The 23,855-nt window shown below is 36.7% G+C and overlaps 1 protein-coding gene across 12 annotated transcripts in view; it reads right to left on the bottom strand.

Moving 5' to 3' along the window:
- The window catches only part of LOC5577356 (monocarboxylate transporter 14), a 137,953-nt gene that overhangs the window by 45,446 nt on the left and 68,652 nt on the right, over window positions 1-23,855 (bottom strand). For 5 of the 12 annotated variants that reach the window (XM_021850309.1, XM_021850304.1, XM_021850305.1 and 2 more), the window contains exon 2: window positions 13,700-13,971. The exons of 5 other annotated variants lie outside the window; for them this stretch is intronic. In XM_021850309.1, the coding sequence (XP_021706001.1) occupies window positions 13,700-13,732 (33 nt within the window). In that variant the 5' untranslated portion in view covers window positions 13,733-13,971. Of the gene's footprint in view, window positions 1-2,444; window positions 2,725-13,699; window positions 14,103-23,855 lie in introns of those variants that run through there. 2 more of the 12 variants (XM_021850307.1, XM_021850310.1) reach the window with 2 other exon arrangements.

Here is a 23,855-nt window from a genome sequence, read left to right as displayed (position 1 = left end):
TTTCAAACAAAACTGAACAAGCGAAAGTTACAATCATCTTAGAAGTAAATGAAGCTCAATAAGCGAGTCAATTTAGTCAACTCAATTCACATTAAATTATCGAGAATTCCACATAAAAATGTATCATTTGTGGCCAACACTGCAGAAAAGATTTTCAAAATTTAAAGTTAAATAAGAAATTGAATTTGGCCCATTTTTTATTAAGATGAAGCTTTTTCTTAACATAGGTAATTATGTAAACTACCAACCGTCCGTACAGCGCAAGATGAGCACTTTTAAGGAACCAAAGTTTTTCTAACAAACACTTTTACTGAGCATAAATTATTTTTTAGCGTGTCATTTCCAAACGATGTTAAGTTTTGTTTGAAGTGAAAGTTACAATCATCGCAGAATTCAATGAAGATCAATAGACGAGACAATTTCGTCTTATGAGTTTACTTTATATTATCGAGAATTCAATATAAAAAGGGCTCATTGCGCATATCTTGCCACAATACCTTCGGAGTTGACAGCACTCTCTTAGAATACAAAAAAAAAGATATTATTGTGTTGTCTATTAATTAAGAAGAATGTAATAACACGTGAGAGAAAATAAACATTTTTCATATTATAATATATAAATTTTGAAAAACATTAAGTATGCGGAGTGGCTTGCTTAAACAAAATCTGAATGTCCAAAAAATCTCATTGAAATCTGAGAGTATGTTGGCATCTCGGAATACGATTTGGAGCGAAATGGGTTAGCAGCATCATTTTTGTACCACACAAAAATATTTAAATCGTCATAGCCTTTTGTGTCAAGATTGTTTTGCTACATTTTCTCACAACTTCTCAAAAAAAAACTCTTCTCTTTAAGATTCATTGTCATTGTCGGTCATATCTCAGGCTACAGATTTTTTTTCTCATGTTCGGTAACTCGTTTTCCAAACCATTAGTTTGATGAGAGTCTGTTGTGAAAAATGAAGCATAATGGTGGAACCGTTTTTGAGTAACGAACATTTATGTAGCTATTCGGTTCCGCTCTGGTCGTATATAGATCTCGAAAACCTCAAAACACATCATTTTGTAATTTTCAGTTTTCTTGGAGATAACTCAACCGATCTTTATGATTTTTTAGGGGAACTGCTCAATACATGACATTGCTTGCCCACATTGTTTTTTTTTTTAATTGTTAAATAAGTCTGTGGTTGGGTGACAACACGTCGAATGCCAAAATATCGAAAGGACAAAACCTCGAAGGGACAAAACATCGAGAAGAAAAAAACAGGAATGTTTGGCAAAACGTCGTCTTATTCGATTAATAAGAAATGTGAAGGAAATCGGTACAAATGTAACGTCAAATTTAGCGGTCTATTTTATAAAACGAGCAGATTCATGTGACTCATCTGAAGTCACTGTCGATCAAAGTAAGCAAAGATAAGGCCCTTTTAGTAAGTCGAGATGATCAAAAATAACTCGACTGGAATCACAATCGACCGTAAGTTCGCTCAACTCGGCTCTGTCACTCGAGTTGTCACTCAATGGCCTGTATTACTGAATTTGATCTTATTATTCATTATCAACGTGGAATACATTGATAAAATTAATTTATGGCATAATCGAATGCTTTCGAAAATTTGAGGAGTGGCTCCGAATTGTATTCAACTGAAGTAAGTCCATTTCACTCACATACGCATAAAACGCGGAAATTCGTTTATCAGCGAATATATAGTTCGTTTGAAGGTGGCAAAATTTAAACTTTCTTTTAATTTATTTTCATCCAATGCAAACCTTTTTTTTCAAATTATCTCCAACCAATCCAAAAACTGATTTTCACAAAAGAATCTGTATCAGTACGTCAGCACATATTTTTTTCTTCTGACGTGACTTATCTGCTAGAACAAGTCCCACTTCTCAGTTAAGTTATCTATGAGAACGTTCTCTTTTATTAACTGCGAGTTTTTTTTGTCATTTGACCATTTTAACATATTTTTATCGTGAGGCAAGAAAGGGTCTGTAAGACCGGTCTTTATTGGTCGAAAAAAGTATAACTCACGGAGGACCTCGACTGGAGCTGGATTCGAACCGGCCACTCTTAGCATGGTATGACTGAACAGCTGCATATTCACCGATACGGTTATTTGGATATATTTTTATTTGAGAGACAGGAAAATTGAAGCATACAACATAATTTCATCTAAACAAACCGTTTTCAATTACAGTTACCACCGACGAAATATGTAACCGTAAAAGATAGTATCTCATTCCAACCTCTCCATTCTCAAAACAACCAGTATTTTAAAAACCACCAATGGCTATAGTTGTAGCAACTTCAGCGTCTTTTTGGGATTCGCAAAATCATTAAATCCATGCCACAATGCCTCCCTCTGATAACCCGTGTCCAATGTGTTCAGAACACTTGGAATAAACGCCTATTCTAGTCACTTTCAGCCATTATCTCTTACCGTTTTGCTTTTATCGGTCATCCTGACGCCACTTAATCCTCACCAAGTCACCGCACAACTTAAATCAATAGTAAAATTGAGATAAACAGCTTCAGCGAAACTTTTATCTAACACATGGTCCGAGCCAATCCTTCAACGCCCAAGAAAATTCCATCCACTAACAGCACTCCCGATCCAAAATGGATGACAACTGTCCACACGAGTCACCAATCAACTGATGGGGTTTCCTCTCCCGAGTGGGGTCTTCGAGAAGTGTTATTCAACTGCCAATTAATCTAGACGTCGGGAGATCGTCAAGTGCTCATTCCAGTATTGTATATGCTGCGAGTTTCATTTGTGTTCCAGAATGAAAACTCATACCGCCACTTGTTCGTTCGCTGGTATTGTTGAAGCGAATAATCAGCACTTAACATGTGCGAATGCAGTACTTTCCGTCTATCAGTTGTGAATAGTATGATAACGGATCCAAATCAATGAGTGTCTACATATGCGTCGAGTATTGACTCAGATTACGTTTATCATTATATTACTCTGTTGTGGTAGCGATGTGAGAAGTACCTACAGGTTAAACCATTGGTCAACCTCAGTCTACGGGTGAACCTCAGATAACACAACAAAAAATTAGGTAGGTTACAATTTCGACTTAATCGAAACCCACAAAATCTACAAACAGCCGCGCTACTATCCGTAGACGAAAAACCGTAAAAAGGACATCCACGGGTTCTACATAGAATGGTGGGTATCATTAGGTCATCGTTTATAATAATGTAAACTGTAGATACGGGGAGTGAGATGTCTACAGCTCGTGGGTTCATATCTACGAATCTGTGACCACAAAGGTGTAGGACGTGATTGGCACTAGTCGAAGACAAAATGAGTAATTTGATGAAGCGTGCCAAACAGTGAGAGATGTAAAAATTTCCACCAAGAAATGATTGTTAGTATCTTATACTTGACTTAACAAGGAGTGGTACAAACAAAGTGGCAAAAGCAGAGGAACAGCGGGTTAAGCGAAAAAGTAAAAAAAGAAAGCAAATTGTGCCGCCAATCATGATCAGTATTTCCGAATTTGGTGGATTTAGTCAGGAGACCATGAACTAAATTAATGGAATCGAGGTTTCCTTCCAAATCGCGGAGACTGCCGCGCTTTATGATCTGTGCACTACTTCTCAATCGTCTTGAATAGAAGACGCACATTTTTTAACTTATGACGATAAAACGGAACATTTGTACGAGGCCGTCTTGAATAGTCTCTCAAGTGATGATAAATCTATTCAAGAGATCAAAAGTGAAATTATTGCTTGGATTTGTACTCAATATGAGAAAAAATCTAAATCTGGCAATCATCGAAAAGGACTTTCTCAAGATACTAGGTATCAGGTATCAGAAGGCCGGCTCCAAAGGCACGTTCCCCACCAGTTGGGAGATTTGTGCCATCGCCATATTTGAGCCTATTTCATCATCTACCCGATGGGAGAGGAAAGGGAAGGGAAAGATGGGAGGAAATAGGAGTGGGGTCCCTTGAAGAGGGAAGATCGCATAAGCGAAATGAGAGCATGTAGCTCCATACCACAATGGGTTCGAACAGCGCCCTAAAAAGGGCACTGCAAAATGCATGAGCGTAAAGAGAGCCTATAGCTCATTACCACAGCGGGTTAAGAATAACAGGATGTCCTGAAGATTCAGGCTTCTGTATTCAGTTTCACTTAATAAGTGTTTACCAAGTAATTGGAATCGCATTTGCGCAAAAACTGGACAGTTACATATCAGGTGATACGAAGTTCCATAATCGGAGTCACAACTATCACACACAAATGAGTCAGCACGCTGAATATTTGCCATGTGATAGTTGAGTCGGCAGTGGCCTGTCAACGCTCTGACCAAGAGACTGCAATTCTGCTTTGACAGATTTGTTAAATACTTCGCCACCTTTGGAGATGGCTCAGTAATGTACAATTTTGTTTGACGACACGACTCCAAACTATTCCAATATTGCTTGTGCTGAGTTGCCGCCCAAGAGTTTATCTGAAGCTTCACCCAGCACTTCGAAATTGGAATAGCCGGCTCAGGGCCAATGAAGTCATGCGATGCTCCATCGCGAGCTAGCTCATCAGCCAATTCATTTCCAGCGATGGAAGAATGGCCAGGTACCCATACAAGGTTTACAGAGTTGACTGAATTCAGTTCCTCAATTTGAGTTCGACATGCGATAACAAGCTTCGACCTTGAGTTGGCCGAAGCGAGAGCTTTTATAGCAGCCTGACTATCTGAACAGAAGTATATGACTTTACCCATTACGCGCTGTTGAAGTGCTGATTGCACTCCACACATAAGAGCAAATATTTCCGCCTGAAAAACGGTGCAGTTTCTACCAAGTGAGTAAAACTGATTCAGCCTTAGCTCACGAGAATATACTCCTGCACCAGCTCTACCTTCAAGAAGGGAGCCATCAGTGTAACATACTATATTGTTTGATATACTTCTTTCCAAATAGCCAGACGTCCACTCTTCCCGTGAAGGGAATTGTGTGGTAAATGTCCTGTAAGGAAAGTGACAAGCAATTGTGAGATCACTTGGAGCAAGGACAATTTTGTCCCAATTCACCAAAAGTGGAAACAACGAAGTGTGTGTAGATCTACGATTCACTGGATTTTTCTCCAGTAGATCCAGTACCCATAAACGGTAAGAGCAAGAAAGTGCTTCTTGTTTAAGGTATATGTGTAGTGGCGCAACGTCGAAAAGGGCCTCGAGCGCTGCTGTGGGAGTTGTAGAGAACGCACCAGACATCGCCATCAAGCACATCCTTTGGAGATGGCCCAATTTTGATTGGATTGTTCTCACTTCGACCTTTTGCCACCACACAAGACATCCATATACCAATATTGGTCGAACAACTGTTGTGTAAATCCATTTGATATATTTGGGTTTGAGGCCCCAAGTTTTACCAAAGGTTCGCCGGCATTGACCGAAGGCCATACAAGCTTTTTTGACTCTGAAATCAATGTGAGCTGTCCATAAAAGTTTGGAATCTAGAATGACTCCGACATACTTTACTTGATCAGTCACATTAATCTCAGTGCCAAAAAGACGTAAAGGTCGAATTCCATCGCGGTTTCGTCTTTCCGTAAAAAGAACAATAGATGTTTTATTCGGGTTAACCGAAAGGCCATATTGGCGACACCAACTCTCGACTACCTGAAGAGCACTTTGCATCAGGTCGAATAGGGTGCTTATGCACATACTAACTATCAGAGCTAGATAGTCGTCGGCAAATCCATAAGTTGGAAAACCGCAATTATTGAGTTGCCTCAATAGCGTATCTGCTACGAGATTCCACAAAAGTGGTGACAAGACTCCCCCTTGGGGGCATCCGCAAACACTCAATTTTCGAATCGCTGCTTGACGCAATGTCGAGAAGAGATGTCGGTTTTTGAGCATTTGATGAATCCAATTGGTAATCATTGTAGGTAGCCCATGGTTTCGTGCGGCATCCAATATGGCATCGAAAGACACGTTATCAAAGGCACCCTCAATATCCAAGAAAACACCCAAGCACGATTGCTTCTGAGCGAATGCTTTCTCGATATCGTATACAACTTTGTGTAGAAGAGTCACAGTGGACTTTCCAGATTGGTAAGCATGTTGATTCACATGAAGAGGCATGTTTGCCAAATAAACATCACGGATGTGATGATCGATAATGCGTTCCAGACATTTCAGAAGAAAAGAGGTCAGACTGATTGGTCTAAAACTCTTCACTTCCTCATACGACGCACGTCCTCCTTTTGGGATAAACTTTACAGTAATATCACGCCAGGATTTGGGAATGTACCCGGTAGCAAAACTGCTTACAAGTAGCTTTTTCAAAACATGTTTGATAGACTCAAATCCCTTTTGGAGCAGAACAGGATAAATCCCATCCGCTCCTGTAGATTTGAAAGGAGCAAAACTATTAAGTGCCCATTGAATCGATTCAGTAGTTACGATACTGCGAGCCAAGGCCAGAGACTCGTAACTACATGAAAAGACATTTGGTTCATCCGTAGATGCTATGTCCACACATCCGGGGAAGTGTGTATTGAATAAACATTCTAAAACTTCTTCATCGGAAGAAGTAAAGTCACCATTAGGTAAGCGAATTTCGTTCACTTGGAAATCCTTAGACTTTGCAAGAATTTTGTTCAACCGACTGACTTCACTCAAACTGGAAACATTTGTACACAGGTTTTTCCAGCCGGATCGTTCAGCAGAACGAAGAGCCTTCTTGTAAGCCTTGCGAGCCGACTTGAACGACTCTGATCCAGCTGAACGGCGTCTGTTCCAACTCCTTCTACATTGTTTCCTGAGTCTAGTCAGATCGGAATTCCACCATGGGGTCCCTCTTGTAGTCTTTACAGACCGCAGAGGACATGCTTCTTCAAAAGCTTCCATAATGTAGGATGTTGTAGTATCAACGGCATCATCCAGATCACTTGGATTTTCAATGGATGGAGAATATCCATGAAATTTGGTCGCAACCAATTCAATATAGAGTTCCCAGTTTGTTGACCGGGGATTCCTAAAACTCAAAGTCTGCGCAGTTACATTTGAATGTTCAAAGAAGATGTAGCGATGATCAGATAATGATTCCTCATCTGATACATGCCAATTCGTCAACTCGTGACTGATTCTATTCGAGCAGAGTGTTATGTCTAACACTTCTTCTCTATTAGAAACCATGAAGGTTGGGCGATTGCCTATGTTAAGTAATCCAAGTTCTGTACTACTTAAGTATTCCATCAGACTGGAGCCTCTCAAATTGATATCCGAGCTGCCTCAGATGATGTGATGAGCATTGGCATCACTGCCCACAATCAGCGGAAGGCCTTTTGTTACGCAGTGTACGACAACTCGTTTGAAGTCATCCGTTGGGGATGGTTCATCATGTGGTAAATATACCGAACAATAGACGTATTTCCTGTTGAGGTCACCAACAGAAACATCAATTGTGACAGCACATACATCTCTGGTCGTCAACTCAGAAATGAGTGTAGCAACGATTGCTTTATTAACGAGCACGCATGCGCGGGGCATGGAGCGCGAGTTTGCCATTTCAAGTTTGCTAAAAGTAGCAAAAACTGGGTCCACAAGGTTACCTAGATAGAAGTTCCCTCTACGAAAGTAGGGTTCTTGAACTAGCGCCACTTGGGCTGCACCATTTTGCATGAGTCTGCAAAGATTGATCGTTGCTGTTCTTTTATGCTGAAGATTGATCTGAGCTAACCTAACCGTAGCCACTACCCAAACTAGGCAGGATTAAGCTTTTTGCAATCTCAGCACGAAAAAGACCAGCAACGAAAAAACCAGATCGGTATCTATTTAAAGTCGCTAAAGACGAAAGAGCACAGAATACACTGTGTAAAACGCATAATGCGAATCCATATAGGTGATAATTTAAATTAAATGTCAACATATTCATAATCCCACCCTTATTAAGCCTCAGGATAGAGACTGAAGAAGGGCAGCCGATTATCTCGGAGAAACACAAGGTCACCTGCACCATTGCTACGGGTAGCACAGGAAGGACTCAATACTGTGGAGGGCGCCCTGGTACCCCACAGGCTCCGTTAGCGGTTAGGTTTTATTTAGACCCCCCTAACCATTCATTCCTAGGCACGGTACGCATCACACCATAAATTAGGGGTCACCTGTGAGGTGGACTTTTACCACCGGAACAGGCAGTCCGTAGTGTTAATTCTTAGCCAGTTGAAACAACCGCTACCGACACTACGCGGCTATCTAGGCTGCTCGGGAAAAGGAGGTTAATATTGATGATTAACTCCTGACGTGCCCAAGCAGCCGCTTTAGTCAGGAGACCATGAACTAAATTAATGGAATCGAGGTTTCCTTCCAAATCGCGGAGACTGCCGCGCTTTATGATCTGTGCACTACTTCTCAATCGTCTTGAATAGAAGACGCACATTTTTTAACTTATGACGATAAAACGGAACATTTGTACGAGGCCGTCTTGAATAGTCTCTCAAGTGATGATAAATCTATTCAAGAGATAAAAAGTGAAATTATTGCTTGGATTTGTACTCAATATGAGAAAAAATCTAAATCTGGCAATCATCGAAAAGGACTTTCTCAAGATACTACACATGAATTATGAAACAAAGTTTTCTCAAACTACAAGATAACTCCAATTTGCCAATGATAATCAAGGCAGACTTGATTAAAATCGCTAGTTTTTTTTTTTTTTGTGTAACTTCGATCTTTCCGGACAAATATGGAAAAAGGGCCAATGTTTTCTATGCATTTGATTTTTATTGGGAAAAGTAAAAAGATGCGTATTTTAATACTTCATATTTAATCAGAATAAAAGGTGCAATCGAGACATTTCATTGGAATAAGCATGAATTGATTCTCATTCGATTTTTACCACCTTTGTTAAATGCAAAAATATGTTTTGATCAATTTCGCGCTTTTCTCTTGTTTGTCCATGGTTTAGGATCCCGGCTCACAGTGACAGTTCGTGACAGCAAAATCTCGGCTTACTTTGACATACAGAAATTTCGTATCGGTTTCTCCTTCCCAGGAAGAAACCAACATTGACCTATGATCAATGCTATGCCAACAGCACACAATGAACCAGGTTTTCAAAAAGCTGGCAAAAACCCAATTTTAAAACTTAGTTTTAAGTTAGGAAACAAAGATAAACATTCATCTACAAAATCATATAGCAGGAACACACTCAAGAAATTTAAAAGAAAATATTTTCAACAGGTTTGGATGCTAATTAACTGCACATGTCCGAAAATCTTACTTTTTTCTTCAAAACTCAAGCAATTTATCTTCACCAAAACGCGAGCAAATTTGGATTTCAGCATATTTTTTTCGGGTCGATAATTTAGTTATATAACAATACTCTTCATCTCTGGATTCAAACTTTTTTTAAGTGTCGCCAACCTAACCTAAAGAAAGAGTTATTATTGCAGAATACCATCGGTATGATAGCGAAATAATAGTGAATATAGTGACTGATATGATCAAACTAGTGACAAAAAGTGATCCCATCAACCAAAAAATATGGTTAGAAACGAGAGCACACTCGATGTAAAGTTTTAAATATGGTAAACTGTAGTGATTTAGAATATTTCATAACCATTTTCTGTACGGACGAACACCTCGTGGTTTCGATGGCTCCTTCTCAGAAATCAAGTCATCTATTTGCAATAGAGGCCCACAAATGACGAGAAAAAGTGTGCATAAAAGATGGTACAATAGAGATGATATTATTTCATGTCTTTCGATTATAAGTTAGAACTACGCTATAGTTTTGAATGAAGATTAGAAAATCTCAGTTGGAAGAGAGTAACTGCAAATTCTTAACCCATAAACCCTTTCAATTCTAATTTACATATAAGAAAAACTTTTGTTATTCCCACTGGCGAAATTTTTTAAGTTTACCTACATTTTTCACTATTTATCACACGATTTATCCTGCTTACATCACCCGCCTCTGCAAGAGCAGGCGACGCGACCAGAGAATCAAAAACTACTCGTGCAAGAAAATCGTGAACAGAAATTTTAAGTGACATCTTTGTCAGAATTCGGAATTCAAAAATGAGGAAATGAATCCTTTAAAAAAATCTAATCTGGCACACTTGTTGGAGTTTCTTATTTCTGTATTTATTTTAATGGAATTACTGAAGTTTTTAAATAAATTGAATATTCAGTTAAAATGTATGAAGCAATTCTTAGTGAAGGTACTGGCTAATTTCTTGAATAATGTTTTGTTTGAATTCCAGAGAAGCTGGCAGGATTAAGCTTTTTGCAATCTCAGCACGAAAAAGACCAGCAACGAAAAAACCAGATCGGTATCTATTTAAAGTCGCTAAAGACGAAAGAGCACAGAATACACTGTGTAAAACGCATAATGCGAATCCATATAGGTGATAATTTAAATTAAATGTCAACATATTCATAATCCCACCCTTATTAAGCCTCAGGATAGAGACTGAAGAAGGGCAGCCGATTATCTCGGAGAAACACAAGGTCACCTGCACCATTGCTACGGGTAGCACAGGAAGGACTCAATACTGTGGAGGGCGCCCTGGTACCCCACAGGCTCCGTTAGCGGTTAGGTTTTATTTAGACCCCCCTAACCATTCATTCCTAGGCACGGTACGCATCACACCATAAATTAGGGGTCACCTGTGATGTGGACTTTTACCACCGGAACAGGCAGTCCGTAGTGTTAATTCTTAGCCAGTTGAAACAACCGCTACCGACACTACGCGGCTATCTAGGCTGCTCGGGAAAAGGAGGTTAATATTGATGATTAACTCCTGACGTGCCCAAGCAGCCGCTTTAGTCAGGAGACCATGAACTAAATTAATGGAATCGAGGTTTCCTTCCAAATCGCGGAGACTGCCGCGCTTTATGATCTGTGCACTACTTCTCAATCGTCTTGAATAGAAGACGCACATTTTTTAACTTATGACGATAAAACGGAACATTTGTACGAGGCCGTCTTGAATAGTCTCTCAAGTGATGATAAATCTATTCAAGAGATAAAAAGTGAAATTATTGCTTGGATTTGTACTCAATATGAGAAAAAATCTAAATCTGGCAATCATCGAAAAGGACTTTCTCAAGATACTACACATGAATTATGAAACAAAGTTTTCTCAAACTACAAGATAACTCCAATTTGCCAATGATAATCAAGGCAGACTTGATTAAAATCGCTAGTTTTTTTTTTTTGTGTAACTTCGATCTTTCCGGACAAATATGGAAAAAGGGCCAATGTTTTCTATGCATTTGATTTTTATTGGGAAAAGTAAAAAGATGCGTATTTTAATACTTCATATTTAATCAGAATAAAAGGTGCAATCGAGACATTTCATTGGAATAAGCATGAATTGATTCTCATTCGATTTTTACCACCTTTGTTAAATGCAAAAATATGTTTTGATCAATTTCGCGCTTTTCTCTTGTTTGTCCATGGTTTAGGATCCCGGCTCACAGTGACAGTTCGTGACAGCAAAATCTCGGCTTACTTTGACATACAGAAATTTCGTATCGGTTTCTCCTTCCCAGGAAGAAACCAACATTGACCTATGATCAATGCTATGCCAACAGCACACAATGAACCAGGTTTTCAAAAAGTTGGCAAAAACCCAATTTTAAAACTTAGTTTTAAGTTAGGAAACAAAGATAAACATTCATCTACAAAATCATATAGCAGGAACACACTCAAGAAATTTAAAAGAAAATATTTTCAACAGGTTTGGATGCTAATTAACTGCACATGTCCGAAAATCTTACTTTTTTCTTCAAAACTCAAGCAATTTATCTTCACCAAAACGCGAGCAAATTTGGATTTCAGCATATTTTTTTCGGGTCGATAATTTAGTTATATAACAATACTCTTCATCTCTGGATTCAAACTTTTTTTAAGTGTCGCCAACCTAACCTAAAGAAAGAGTTATTATTGCAGAATACCATCGGTATGATAGCGAAATAATAGTGAATATAGTGACTGATATGATCAAACTAGTGACAAAAAGTGATCCCATCAACCAAAAAATATGGTTAGAAACGAGAGCACACTCGATGTAAAGTTTTAAATATGGTAAACTGTAGTGATTTAGAATATTTCATAACCATTTTCTGTACGGACGAACACCTCGTGGTTTCGATGGCTCCTTCTCAGAAATCAAGTCATCTATTTGCAATAGAGGCCCACAAATGACGAGAAAAAGTGTGCATAAAAGATGGTACAATAGAGATGATATTATTTCATGTCTTTCGATTATAAGTTAGAACTACGCTATAGTTTTGAATGAAGATTAGAAAATCTCAGTTGGAAGAGAGTAACTGCAAATTCTTAACCCATAAACCCTTTCAATTCTAATTTACATATAAGAAAAACTTTTGTTATTCCCACTGGCGAAATTTTTTAAGTTTACCTACATTTTTCACTATTTATCAAACGATTTATCCTGCTTACATCACCCGCCTCTGCAAGAGCAGGCGACGCGACCAGAGAATCAAAAACTACTCGTGCAAGAAAATCGTGAACAGAAATTTTAAGTGACATCTTTGTCAGAATTCGGAATTCAAAAATGAGGAAATGAATCCTTTAAAAAAATCTAATCTGGCACACTTGTTGGAGTTTCTTATTTCTGTATTTATTTTAATGGAATTACTGAAGTTTTTAAATAAATTGAATATTCAGTTAAAATGTATGAAGCAATTCTTAGTGAAGGTACTGGCTAATTTCTTGAATAATGTTTTGTTTGAATTCCAGAGAAGCTGCTGTACCTTGTGAAGCAGATTTGCTGAGTTTTTTAGAAGTAAAGACGGAAAAACCTTCTGTAATTTTATCAAAATGTTCACCACACATTCTTGAAGAGACCCGGATACATTTTCAGGCATTTTACCAACTTAATGCAAAATTCTCAGTTCAGCACTCACTCGATATTCTGTATCTCGATATTTCCCCTAACTCGATGGAATGCGCGGTCTCTCAATTTAGCTTGCTTTGATACCTCTGTAAGTCGATACCCCAGATCTGGTCATATAAAAGTTCATCTTCCTCAATTATAACATATGCTTTACTTGGGTATCAAATAAAATTCCTAAAAATGTTGGACAAAAAGTTAAGTTTATTTGGATGCTTCTTGATCCAACTACCAGGAGATTGAAATTTGCCTATATACATCTGAAATGTAATTTGTTTTCAACAAAATGATAATACTAATATAATTCAGTTTCATAAAACTAGGATTGATAGTTTGTACAGAGCATACACACTCAAATTATTTTACAGGAATCCGTGAATTTCACCGTAATCTCAACAGCTGAAAATTTCGGTGAAATAAATTAACGGAGCACGGTAAATTTATACAATTTTCGGTAAAATTTCACCGGAATCCGTTGAATTTCAACGGAATTGCGGTGTTTTATTTTACCCAACTGTACAGCTGTTGAGATTACGGTGAAATTCACGGATTACGGTAAAATAATTTAAGTGTTTATAGATGTTAGAAATGAATGTGAGGTTTGAAATGATGCATTTGAAAAACGATTTGAAGGACCTGAATTATTTATTTTTTAATAGTTATGTGTAAACGGACCTGAATTAGTTATTTTATACAAACAACACAAATGTAACGTTTATACAAAAGCGAGATAGCACTCACAAAAGGACTAGACTAATGTTTTGTTGCATGTTTGTAGTATAACAACTTAGTAAGATATCTTACCCTAGCGACTTTCCGCCCTTTCCTGTTGGACATCCTGACTGACTATTGGACAAACCCAATATTCTACACTTTTACACTATTTTGGCACAGCGTCACCTTGCAATACGCTAATATCAGAGTAAAATACTATTCCGTTGATCTCAAATGTAACACTTTCAGGGTTCTATGAAGGCACTCATGGTTGCACCAGAGCTCAAATGCGATGAAAACTCCGGCTGGCACTGCTATTCACTTCCGACACTAACAGCTTCAGAACCGATTCTCGGTCAGCACTATAATGAACAGATCGACACTTTGTTAGATGACATGAGGCCAAGTTTCGTTGATCTGGATCGATGTTGTCGGTCGTCAGTTCAGAACAATTCGCAAAAACACACACACAACTAGCGGCCATTCACACTCACTGGAAAAGCATATTTGTCAAGTTCTGTTTAATCACACCCTGTGGAGCTTCGATGATTGGTTGCATTTGACAATGATGGAACAATCTTTGTCACTTCGTTCGTATCGTTTCTAGGCGGGGGTCGTCATATGATTCAAATACCTACAGAAATGCAAGCGTAATCATGTGTCGGACAGCAGACGTTTTCGCTCTGATAATAAACTCAATCAATATCGCACTACACTTATCCCCAGTACACAACTCGTGCTAATTCGATTCGATGGCATAACTAGACTAGTCTCCTAATCAGCTTATGTAATGCTTTATCCGTCATATGATGGAAGCTGTATGGAATTGAGATTAGAAATGCGCAAGTTGTTGATTTCCTCAGTGGGAGGGAAAACTGGGAGACGGAAGGACTGGAGAACAGAGACTAGAAGATGGAAAGATCCACACTATGCTTATCTTATCACGTAACGAACGCGTCATCTGGTGTTTTTGCGAGAATCAGTGCATTCATTCTAAGCATGAATGGCAACACGGTTTGTAATCAGTAGTATGGTTCAAATGTTTTAGTTTTGCGCTCTGGAAATAGTACTGCTATATACTATGGAGGTAGCATTACAAGGCCGTTAAACTGCTGATCGCAAAGTAATGAAAGAGCTTTCATAATCACAGTATCGGTCTGTTTGATGAATGATTACCACGTGGGAGGTTATTGTTTTTCAGGGCTTTCGAGAGCCCGGTGCAGAGGTCGACAGCAATTACAGATGGATGTATTCCATACGATAGCCGTCATATATTGAGGCGAATGAGCAAACACTTGATGACGACGTTCCATTGGTAGGGTACTCGAATAGTACTGATTAGTTTTATTGTGGGAATTTTGTACTTATAGAATGGCTCTTGAACAGATAAAAAATGAGCAAGCTTTCATGAATGAAAGTTAAAAAATGCGAAGAATTTGAATACAAACGCGTACAAACCTTAAAAATCCAGCAAAACATTCAAACGAATATTTTCTCTCTGAATAATGGTAGCAAAACAAGCAAAACGTGAAGATTTTTTTTAGTTTGGTTGCAAAACACAAAAATGAAAGTTAGAGATATTGAGGGAAAACTTTGATCTTAATGTCATGTTCATGTCTTGAACTGTTCATTTTTTGTGGTAGGTAAATTAAAGAGAACTTTCTTTTCGCTTTCCGTTATAAAAGATATTACCTCTACTCAAAATCAAAGCAAAATAAAGTTCAAATATTCACATTTTTACATGATGTCCATATAGTATTGCCGTTTGAAATGCAAATATCAAATGCGGGAACACTAAACTGCCCATAACTGCATATCAGTCACATTCGACATTTTTGAAAATTTCGAGTTATTACCGGGGAGAGTCATCTAATGACAAATACTTTCGATCAACTTACTGAAATCTGTGAGATTGTTCTAGAAAATTCGAAAAAAATACCAAGTTGTTTTGTCACATTGGCAATAATAACCGCATAACAGTCACATTGAGATTATACATGAGCCTCATAATGCAGTATCAACGAAACTTCTATCAGAATTATTTTCTGACTGCTCACCCTATATGCGATATGAGTTGTTCAAAATTTCAGCATCAAATAAGCACTTTTGAATTCTCAGTGATTTTTTGAAATTCTAGTTTCCTCCCATACTGCAGTAAAATGCAAACTTGGTATCCCATTTACTCAATGCCTACTTTTGTCGAATGTTACAATTATGCAGTTATGGGCAGTAAACGCGATAATTTTTTCACAAGCATGGCGATATCAAAGATCTTTTTTCTTTGCTAGGTTGGCGGTGAAATTGATCATGGTTGCTAAGTATCCCTTGATTATTTTGTGTTACCGTATTTGAGGCTAAGTTAGACAATATTTGCACGTCAAACGCAAACAGCATATGTATTCTCATTTCAGGGAGAAGTTCAAATTTCTCCATAAAGTCCTCAGCAATATCTCAAGATTTTTTAGCTTCCCATACTTTTTTTCAATTCCAGAAATTCATTTATAACTTCCTTTAAGAATTTCTATGAAATCCCTACAAAATTTTTACAATGAATTTATTTTTCTCTAGACACCTCCAATAATCCAGGTTTTTACGCTCGCCATAAAACAACTAGGGGTTTTTCCATTTTGATATTTCTTGCTTGCAGATTTTATAGTTAAATCTAAGTAGGCAGTAATTCTACTTTGTTGATTTAAATGTCAAAATTTTTCACAACATGTGAAACGTAGTCAGGAACCTTTTTTGGAATCTTTCATTCAATTCATGTTTGTTTTGATAACTGATTTCTTTTACATATTTTTAGGCTTCTCTAGAGAATTCAAGAGAATGCATCGTTATTGGCAAAATGCTATAAAAGTGGCCTCCCTAGAAAATATCCTTTGTCGTCGCTGTCAGCAGATAACACTGATGGGGCTATAAGATATAACATAAATTTATATTTTGTGGTGCATGTATGAAAGCTTTCATGCATCGCAAATTCTATTATTCAATAGTCATTCATATTTGTTTATAATTGATTCAAACAACAAAAGTTCCGTTGCGATTAACCCAGATCAAAATTTGTTCCTGGAATCTTGAAGAAACTATTGAGGTTTACGATATAAGTTCTTATCTTCATGAATCTCCAATAAAAGATCAAAAAATTCAAATGATTGCTATTGAGAACATTTGGTTAACTTTCGTCACAAATACGGGCTTTTCTTGGAACTATTTGAATTCTTTGTAGAAAACAGTCGGGGTTCTTTTCAATATCATGTCATGCTGCAACTTATGAGATTGTAAAGGATGGTTAAGGGGACAGGGGAGACCGTGTTATTTTCCCTATCTTTCGTCTCACTCTAACAATTATCATCAAAACTTTGTGGAAGCAAATCTCGAGTTTTAGTGAACCGATGAAGCTGAAAATGTATCGGGTTGTGCACTGCATATATAGAATCATAGTGATATATGGATATCGATCACTCGATATATGGAGTGGTTCTTGAGATTTGCTTCTTGAAATGGATAGGGTGATTATAATGACGTCCCATGCGGCCTTAAGGGAGCGAGACCTTCCAAAATCATACAAATGCAGTTAATAATTGACACAGTTTATCGAAATAGAACAGATTAATGTAAAAAAAAAGATTATTTGCACGTTACACATGAGCCTATGCTTGCTATAAAACGTTTGACTTTAACTGTGTTTTCAAGTTGCCCGTGAGAGAGAGCGAGACAGCACCAACACACGGCGCACAGTAAAAGTCAAAAGAACAAAATAATTTATGGCACGTATAGAGGCTCATTGGATGTTGCCAAGATTCAATGAGCTTCACTCCCCACAGCGTTCCAAACCAGAATGATAAAAGTTACTTGTCTTGTAGTGAAAGCCGGCACGTATTTTAGGATGTTGCATTCTAGTAGAATTCAGATTGGAGCTTCTTCAACACAAAATTGAACCAAAGTCAAAAAAAATCTGCTGGCATAACTTTATCCATCCTTCTAAAATAGTAAACCGATTAGAATTATAAATGCAATTTCAAAAGGATTGATTTTCATTTCCAAAAACACAACAATGCAACATTTTTTGTTTTCACTGTTTAGCTTGCTATGATCAAGCCATAAAAAATATAGTGTTTACAAGAAATGTCTAATGGGGGTGATTCGAACATTTATGGCATGCTAGCGTAAAAAGCTGGATTCATCTGTGGAATCCTGGCATATTTTTTTGTTTTAAATACAAGAAATTGTACATTAAACTTAATCGAACATTACATTAATAATTACGCCTTAGAATTCCTATTATTTTGAGACTCGCTTCAAGATTTTTTTAGTAGTCTTTAAAATTCTACCAGTTTTTTCCGTCCAAATATCTTCAATAATTAGTCAACATATTTTTTTATAAATTGATATTGATAAATTTCAAAAGATTTTGCCTTTAATTACTCCATAAAGTAATCCCTCCAAAAATCCATTTTCGTATAATATTCCCAGGAATTCCTTAATAAGATGCAACCTGTGACTAATCAAAATGTCTGTTCGAAGAAACCTATGAGAATTTCTCCAAGATCTCTTCGAGATTTTCTTCTAGAAATTCCATTTCCCATCTGAAATTATTACAGAATTCACAACGAAACAGGAATTTTATTGAGAATATCTTCAACATCGTCTGCGGCAGGGATATTCCAAGACATTACTACGAGGATTTATCGAAGAATTTGCTTCGAGTAGTTTTAGGAGATTAAGTATCCTAGCAATATCTCAAGAAATGGTAGTTTGGCTGCTTCAAGGAAGTTTTCAGATTTTTTCAAATAATAGTATTTTTTTTAGAAAATTTCCCTGTTATTTCTCCAAATATTCCTTTTTCGATTATTCTAGAAATTACTCCAGGTATCACGTAAAACATATCTCATTACAGTTCGTACACCGGATCCTACTCTTGAAACTACGGCCGTAGCGTTTTATGCTTCTATTTGCAAATTTTCAGACGATTCAGCCAAGAAAAATATGCCAAAGTGAATCATAGAAAAGCCCAAACAGCTCTGCTCTTTAAGCACTTTTAAGAACTTTTTAAAAGTTCAGCAAAAAATCATATAGATATTTCAGCAATTTGTAAATTTCCAAGAGTTGAAAGAAATTTATAAGAAGTACCAAAAATGTTATGTTTTGATTTCCTTCAAAGTTTATCTTATACATCCCGCATTAATTTTTTCAGGAATTACTCCTGTAAATTATCTAGAATATGTTTCCTCAAATTTCCGCTTAATAGTGAAACAGAAATTTTTCAAAGGTACATTAGAAAAAAGTTCAGAGATTTTTTCAGGATTTCATCTAACACAAAACAATAAAAGATTTTTTATAGTTTTCACAGAGAGAACTTTTGGGGAATGAGTCACAAAAGAAATTCCTGTGCGTTGGTATAAGTCTTTACAGTCTTTATTCTTGAACATGTATATGTCCCAAATACAACTGGGAGAAATGTATAAGAAACATCTTCTTCTTTCTGGCGTTACGACCCCACTGGGACAGAGCCTGCATCTCAGCAGTGTTCTTATGAGCACTTCCACAGTTATTAACTGAGAGATTACTATGCCAATGACCATTTTTGCATGTGTATATCGTGTGGCAGGTATGAAGATATTCTATGCTCTGGGAGGTCGAAAAAATTTTCCAACCCGAAAAGATTCTTGACCGGTGGGATTTGAACCCACGACCCTCAGCTTGGTCTTGCTGAATGGCTGCGCGTTTACCGCTACGGCTATCTGGGCCCCTAATTCTTCTAATCTGTAACTTTCCAATCCGTTAATGGACATGTCAGTCAGACAACAAATTGAACCTTAACTTGTTTTGTACTCCCCTTTGCGCACTGTGAATGAAAAAGGAGGATGTTCATAATATTTCAACGTTCCATGCAAAAAGGTGCATATGTTGTGTTTAATGATCGATTTTCAACGTCGCTTGCCAATCCCTGACGAAAATCCTGGCTACGCCCATGGCAACTTATTCAGAGATCAAATTTGCTTCTAAAACAAAGATAATTATCATGACAGAATACTCAAATCAAGGTTTCCAAATAGAGTTATTTAAATGAAAAGTACTTCCAGGGATTATTTATTGATCTATTCCTAATTCTTTTCCCCACTGTTCATAAAAGGACGTTTTACCCTTGTTTAGAAATCCAACTCTGCTATCGCTTTCCAAATCAAACAGATCGCTGTTTTCGACTCTAGATTTGCAACCAAGAGGTTTAGTATCTTCGATAAAATATTTTGGAATAATTTGTACTAATTTTTTTGAATCCTTCGGTTTTGATCTAGATAAGTGAAAACTAATCTAGATCTGTTTTATCTTTTGACAGCAGCGAACACTTTTTCTGCCGAAAACACTAAGTTCTATCACTTTTTTCTTCACGACAATGAAACTGATATTCTTGACTAGTCATAGTCCGAGATGAGCCAGCCTCGGGCTGCAAATCTCGTTAATAAAGATAATAATAATAATAACTAGTCATAGACCAACAAATTAGCGGCATCATCCGCCGCTTCATGACTTATCCAGGATTTGAACACTGAAACACTGTTTTTGGACCGGTTTTACTAAAAGTAGCTATAACTAGTAGCATTATTAACTATTTTGTTGTTCGTACGAAGAAATCGGCAAAATCATTTGCAAATATTTATTTATTTTCAACTTAACATACACTGCCCATAAAGGCATAACTGTCCCATATTGAAAAAGTAGGCATTGATAAAACAACGCTCAAAGTATGAAGTTTGACTTCTCATACAAATGTTCATGGGTTTCTAGTACATTTCTACTTACCATATTCATTCATCACAACCTCACAGGTAACTCTTTTTGCTTCTATTGATCATCAAAAAATATAAACCTGAACACAATTCATGTTTCGCAGTTGCGGTTGAAAGTTCATATAGAGACTGTTATGCCTTTATTATTCAATATGGGACTGCACCAACTTCATATTTTTTCACAACACTTTCAAACAAAGTGTGTAAATTTTTATGTGCATAGTAAAATACATATTAAAACATGGATGTTGCGACGAAAAAAGGTGTTAGTTCGAAAATCCATATGGGACAATTATGCTTTTATGGGCAGTACAGTGCTTATGTAAAGAAGTAAAATTCGTGATAAAAGATGGAATAATAGTAAACTGTTCAAAATGCATATAACTTGATAACTTCATGAGCATTTGTTAAAATTAGTTGTAAGTATTGTAAAGTTTTTAAAACATGTCACCATAGATAAACAAAAAAAACTAGCTGTCATCCGGCAAATTTTGTTCTGAAAAAAATTCATCAAAAATCAATTGTATGGAAAACCGAAAATTTCAAAAGTATCACAATTCCCATAAAATTTACCATGATTTTAAGCCATCCTTGCGTGAAAACTAATCATACAAAACTGACCCGATTAAATTCTGATGACCCGTTCCAAAGTTATGTGCGGTCAATTTTTTTATTTCTTTATTAGTGCGGCTCTAAGCCACAGGCTGGTTCGCTCTAAGGTAAAAATTTACAGATATATAATTTTTTTACAAATCATCATTTACAGATTTTAATATTTCATTTTAAGGGATCATTTTGAATGTGAACTTCTAGTCACCCTACGCACAACGAACAAAATTGTTTCTAAATACCTCATTGGCTGTTTTGATTCTAGCCTAGCGTCCCACAACGTTCAATTTCACTTCATTGCGTTCCATGAGCTGAATTACGTTTGAGCCATTTTGAATTTGAACGATGTGCAAATTAGCGAGGGTCAAATTAAAAGTGTTCAGATTAAAAGAGGTCTAAGCGACGGGGGTATACGGTATATACCTTACTACGCTATCAACAATGAACACACTTTGTTTTATGAAGTTACGAAAAATATTAAATAAATGTAATGTGAACGTTCAACCTTCATAGCTGACATACAAAATATTGCCAAAGAAAACTCTCAGCTAATTACTGTCAAAGTGCTCAAATGAATACTATGCTGAGAAGCAATCAGAAATGTACTGGAAAATTAAGATGATTTGTATGAGAAGGCAAATTTCCAGTTTTGAGTGACATTTTCACAATGCCTACTTTTCTAATATGAGATATTTATGCTTTAAGGCGAAGTAGGCCGTCATTGAAATTTGTACGCGTCGTTAATGATTGTTGCTAATTATTCTCACGATTTCGAATCAAGTAAATCAGTTGGTTTTGCACTAACATAGCTGAAAAAGTATCAGCATACTTTATGCATGTTAGCGCGTACAGTGATTCTTTTTCAAGTCAATATAAACTATCAAGACTGAGTTTTATCACTTTGAAATGCATGCTGAAAAGTCATCATTGTTGCCAAAACGAATGACGGGCTACTTAGCCTTAAGCAAAGTATGCACATCAACAGAAAAGTAATCGCCTATCTCGATGCGTGGGAAATTTCTTGCAAGAAATGCTCAAGAAAAGCATTTTTCTTTGATCGCAGTACGCAGTTGAAAAGAAATGTCAATTCAAATGGAGTTCACTGTAGGAAATTTCTTGTCCATTTCTTTTCTTTTACTTTTCTTTAGCAGAACAGCATACCTGGCTTTAATGGGTAGAGCATCTAGAAAAGTACTTCTTCTCAGATATTATTGTATAATCAAACCTCCGTAAGTCGATATTCCATTACTCGTATAAACATGCCGAAAACAAAAAAAATGGTTATTGTGATGGTCCATTCAATTAGCTTTCCAAAGGATATTCTGTTTGATTAGGCAATCATCTCAGATTTCGACTCCGCCTAAATTGACAGTTTCCGTTTGATATACAAAAACTTCCTGCAAAATTTCAGCTCAATTCATCTAAATTCCAAGCATCGCAAGGAGTTTTTCGAGATCACTCATATTCATTATTTCGTCTTGAAGGTTGTATGCGACTAACTTGCAACAATATTGTTTTGTTTGTAAAGAAATGTTAACATCAAGATTACCATTCATATATATATTCCAGTCGGCTCGAAAATAATTGATAGTGGAGCTGATAGGATTGAGAATCGATTCATGGTATATTTGAAATGTAACAGGGACATGATCAGAATCAAAATCAGCATGAGTAATCAGTTCGCTACAAAGATGACTAGAGTCGGTTAAGACCAAATCAAATAGTAGAAGAGTTTCTTGAAGAGGAACAACATGTAGGGCTATCAATGAATCAAATGAAATGCTGCCGTTGGAATCACTTTGTGAAGTTGAAGTCCCATGAGCGATGTTTGGCATTAAAGTCAACAATAACAAAAAAATGACTTATTGCGAGCCAATTTTCGCAAGTCAGAACATGGTAATCCTAATAGCAACAAGAGTGCGCTTGAAATTTTGTATGATGTAATTGAATTGAAGTCTTTGGTAGAATGTGTATCAATTGCACTGCGTAAATTTAACTTCAGGAAACCTAGTTTTGTTGAATAATTCATGTTCTAACAATACTCAAAGTTCAAGCTATGCGAATTCAACTAAATGCACTGTTAAGGATGGAAACACCCATAGATAAAGCCGTTCTTTTATTTCGTGCATTGCAGAATATTACAGAATGATGTATTTCATTTGCGCAAAAATTACAGTAAAAATAGCACTAGCGAAGACGCATCTCCTAAACAAAATGTTAAAATTGAAGAAGAGGATGAACTCCTAATAATTCAGAATAACACAAACATGGCAGAAATTGTTGACTACAACTGCTAGTTGATATTCGTCTTCATTTCAAAAATCACCGCTCACTATGAATATATTATCTTGTATGCAAGTTGATTTCATGCAATCTCATGACCAATTTAATTAATTTGCATAATTTGAAAAAAGAACTATTTGCGATGCTTGAGTTTTAGATGAATTGAGCTTAAATATTGCAGGATGTCTTTGAATATCAAATGAAAACTGTTAATTTAGGGGATGGCGAATTTTGAGATGGTCTTGAAAAATAGGACACCCTATTCCACATTAGTTAGGTCGTAGCTGAATAAATTCTTGGAAGAATAACATGAACTCATAAAGCTAACCATGTAGAAGTCTATGGCTAAAGTGACATAAGAAATTCGAAAAGTAATTATTGAATACACACACAATTTTGATCATATTCCCATTGGTATTCTATGGAATCGTTTATAAAGAAGTTCAGAGAATTATGTAAAATAGCAAATTAAGAATTGATGAATGAACTAGGTATTTAATCATAATCCAAAAATCTTCAGCTTATCCTAGGAACCTCACAGTTGACCGGGAAGTTTCTAACTAAAT

This window comes from Aedes aegypti, chromosome 3 (genome assembly GCF_002204515.2).
Source record: "Aedes aegypti strain LVP_AGWG chromosome 3, AaegL5.0 Primary Assembly, whole genome shotgun sequence".
Taxonomy (NCBI): domain Eukaryota; kingdom Metazoa; phylum Arthropoda; class Insecta; order Diptera; family Culicidae; genus Aedes; species Aedes aegypti.
Note: the sequence above shows the minus strand (reverse complement) of the source record. Positions and strands in the feature narration are given on the sequence as shown.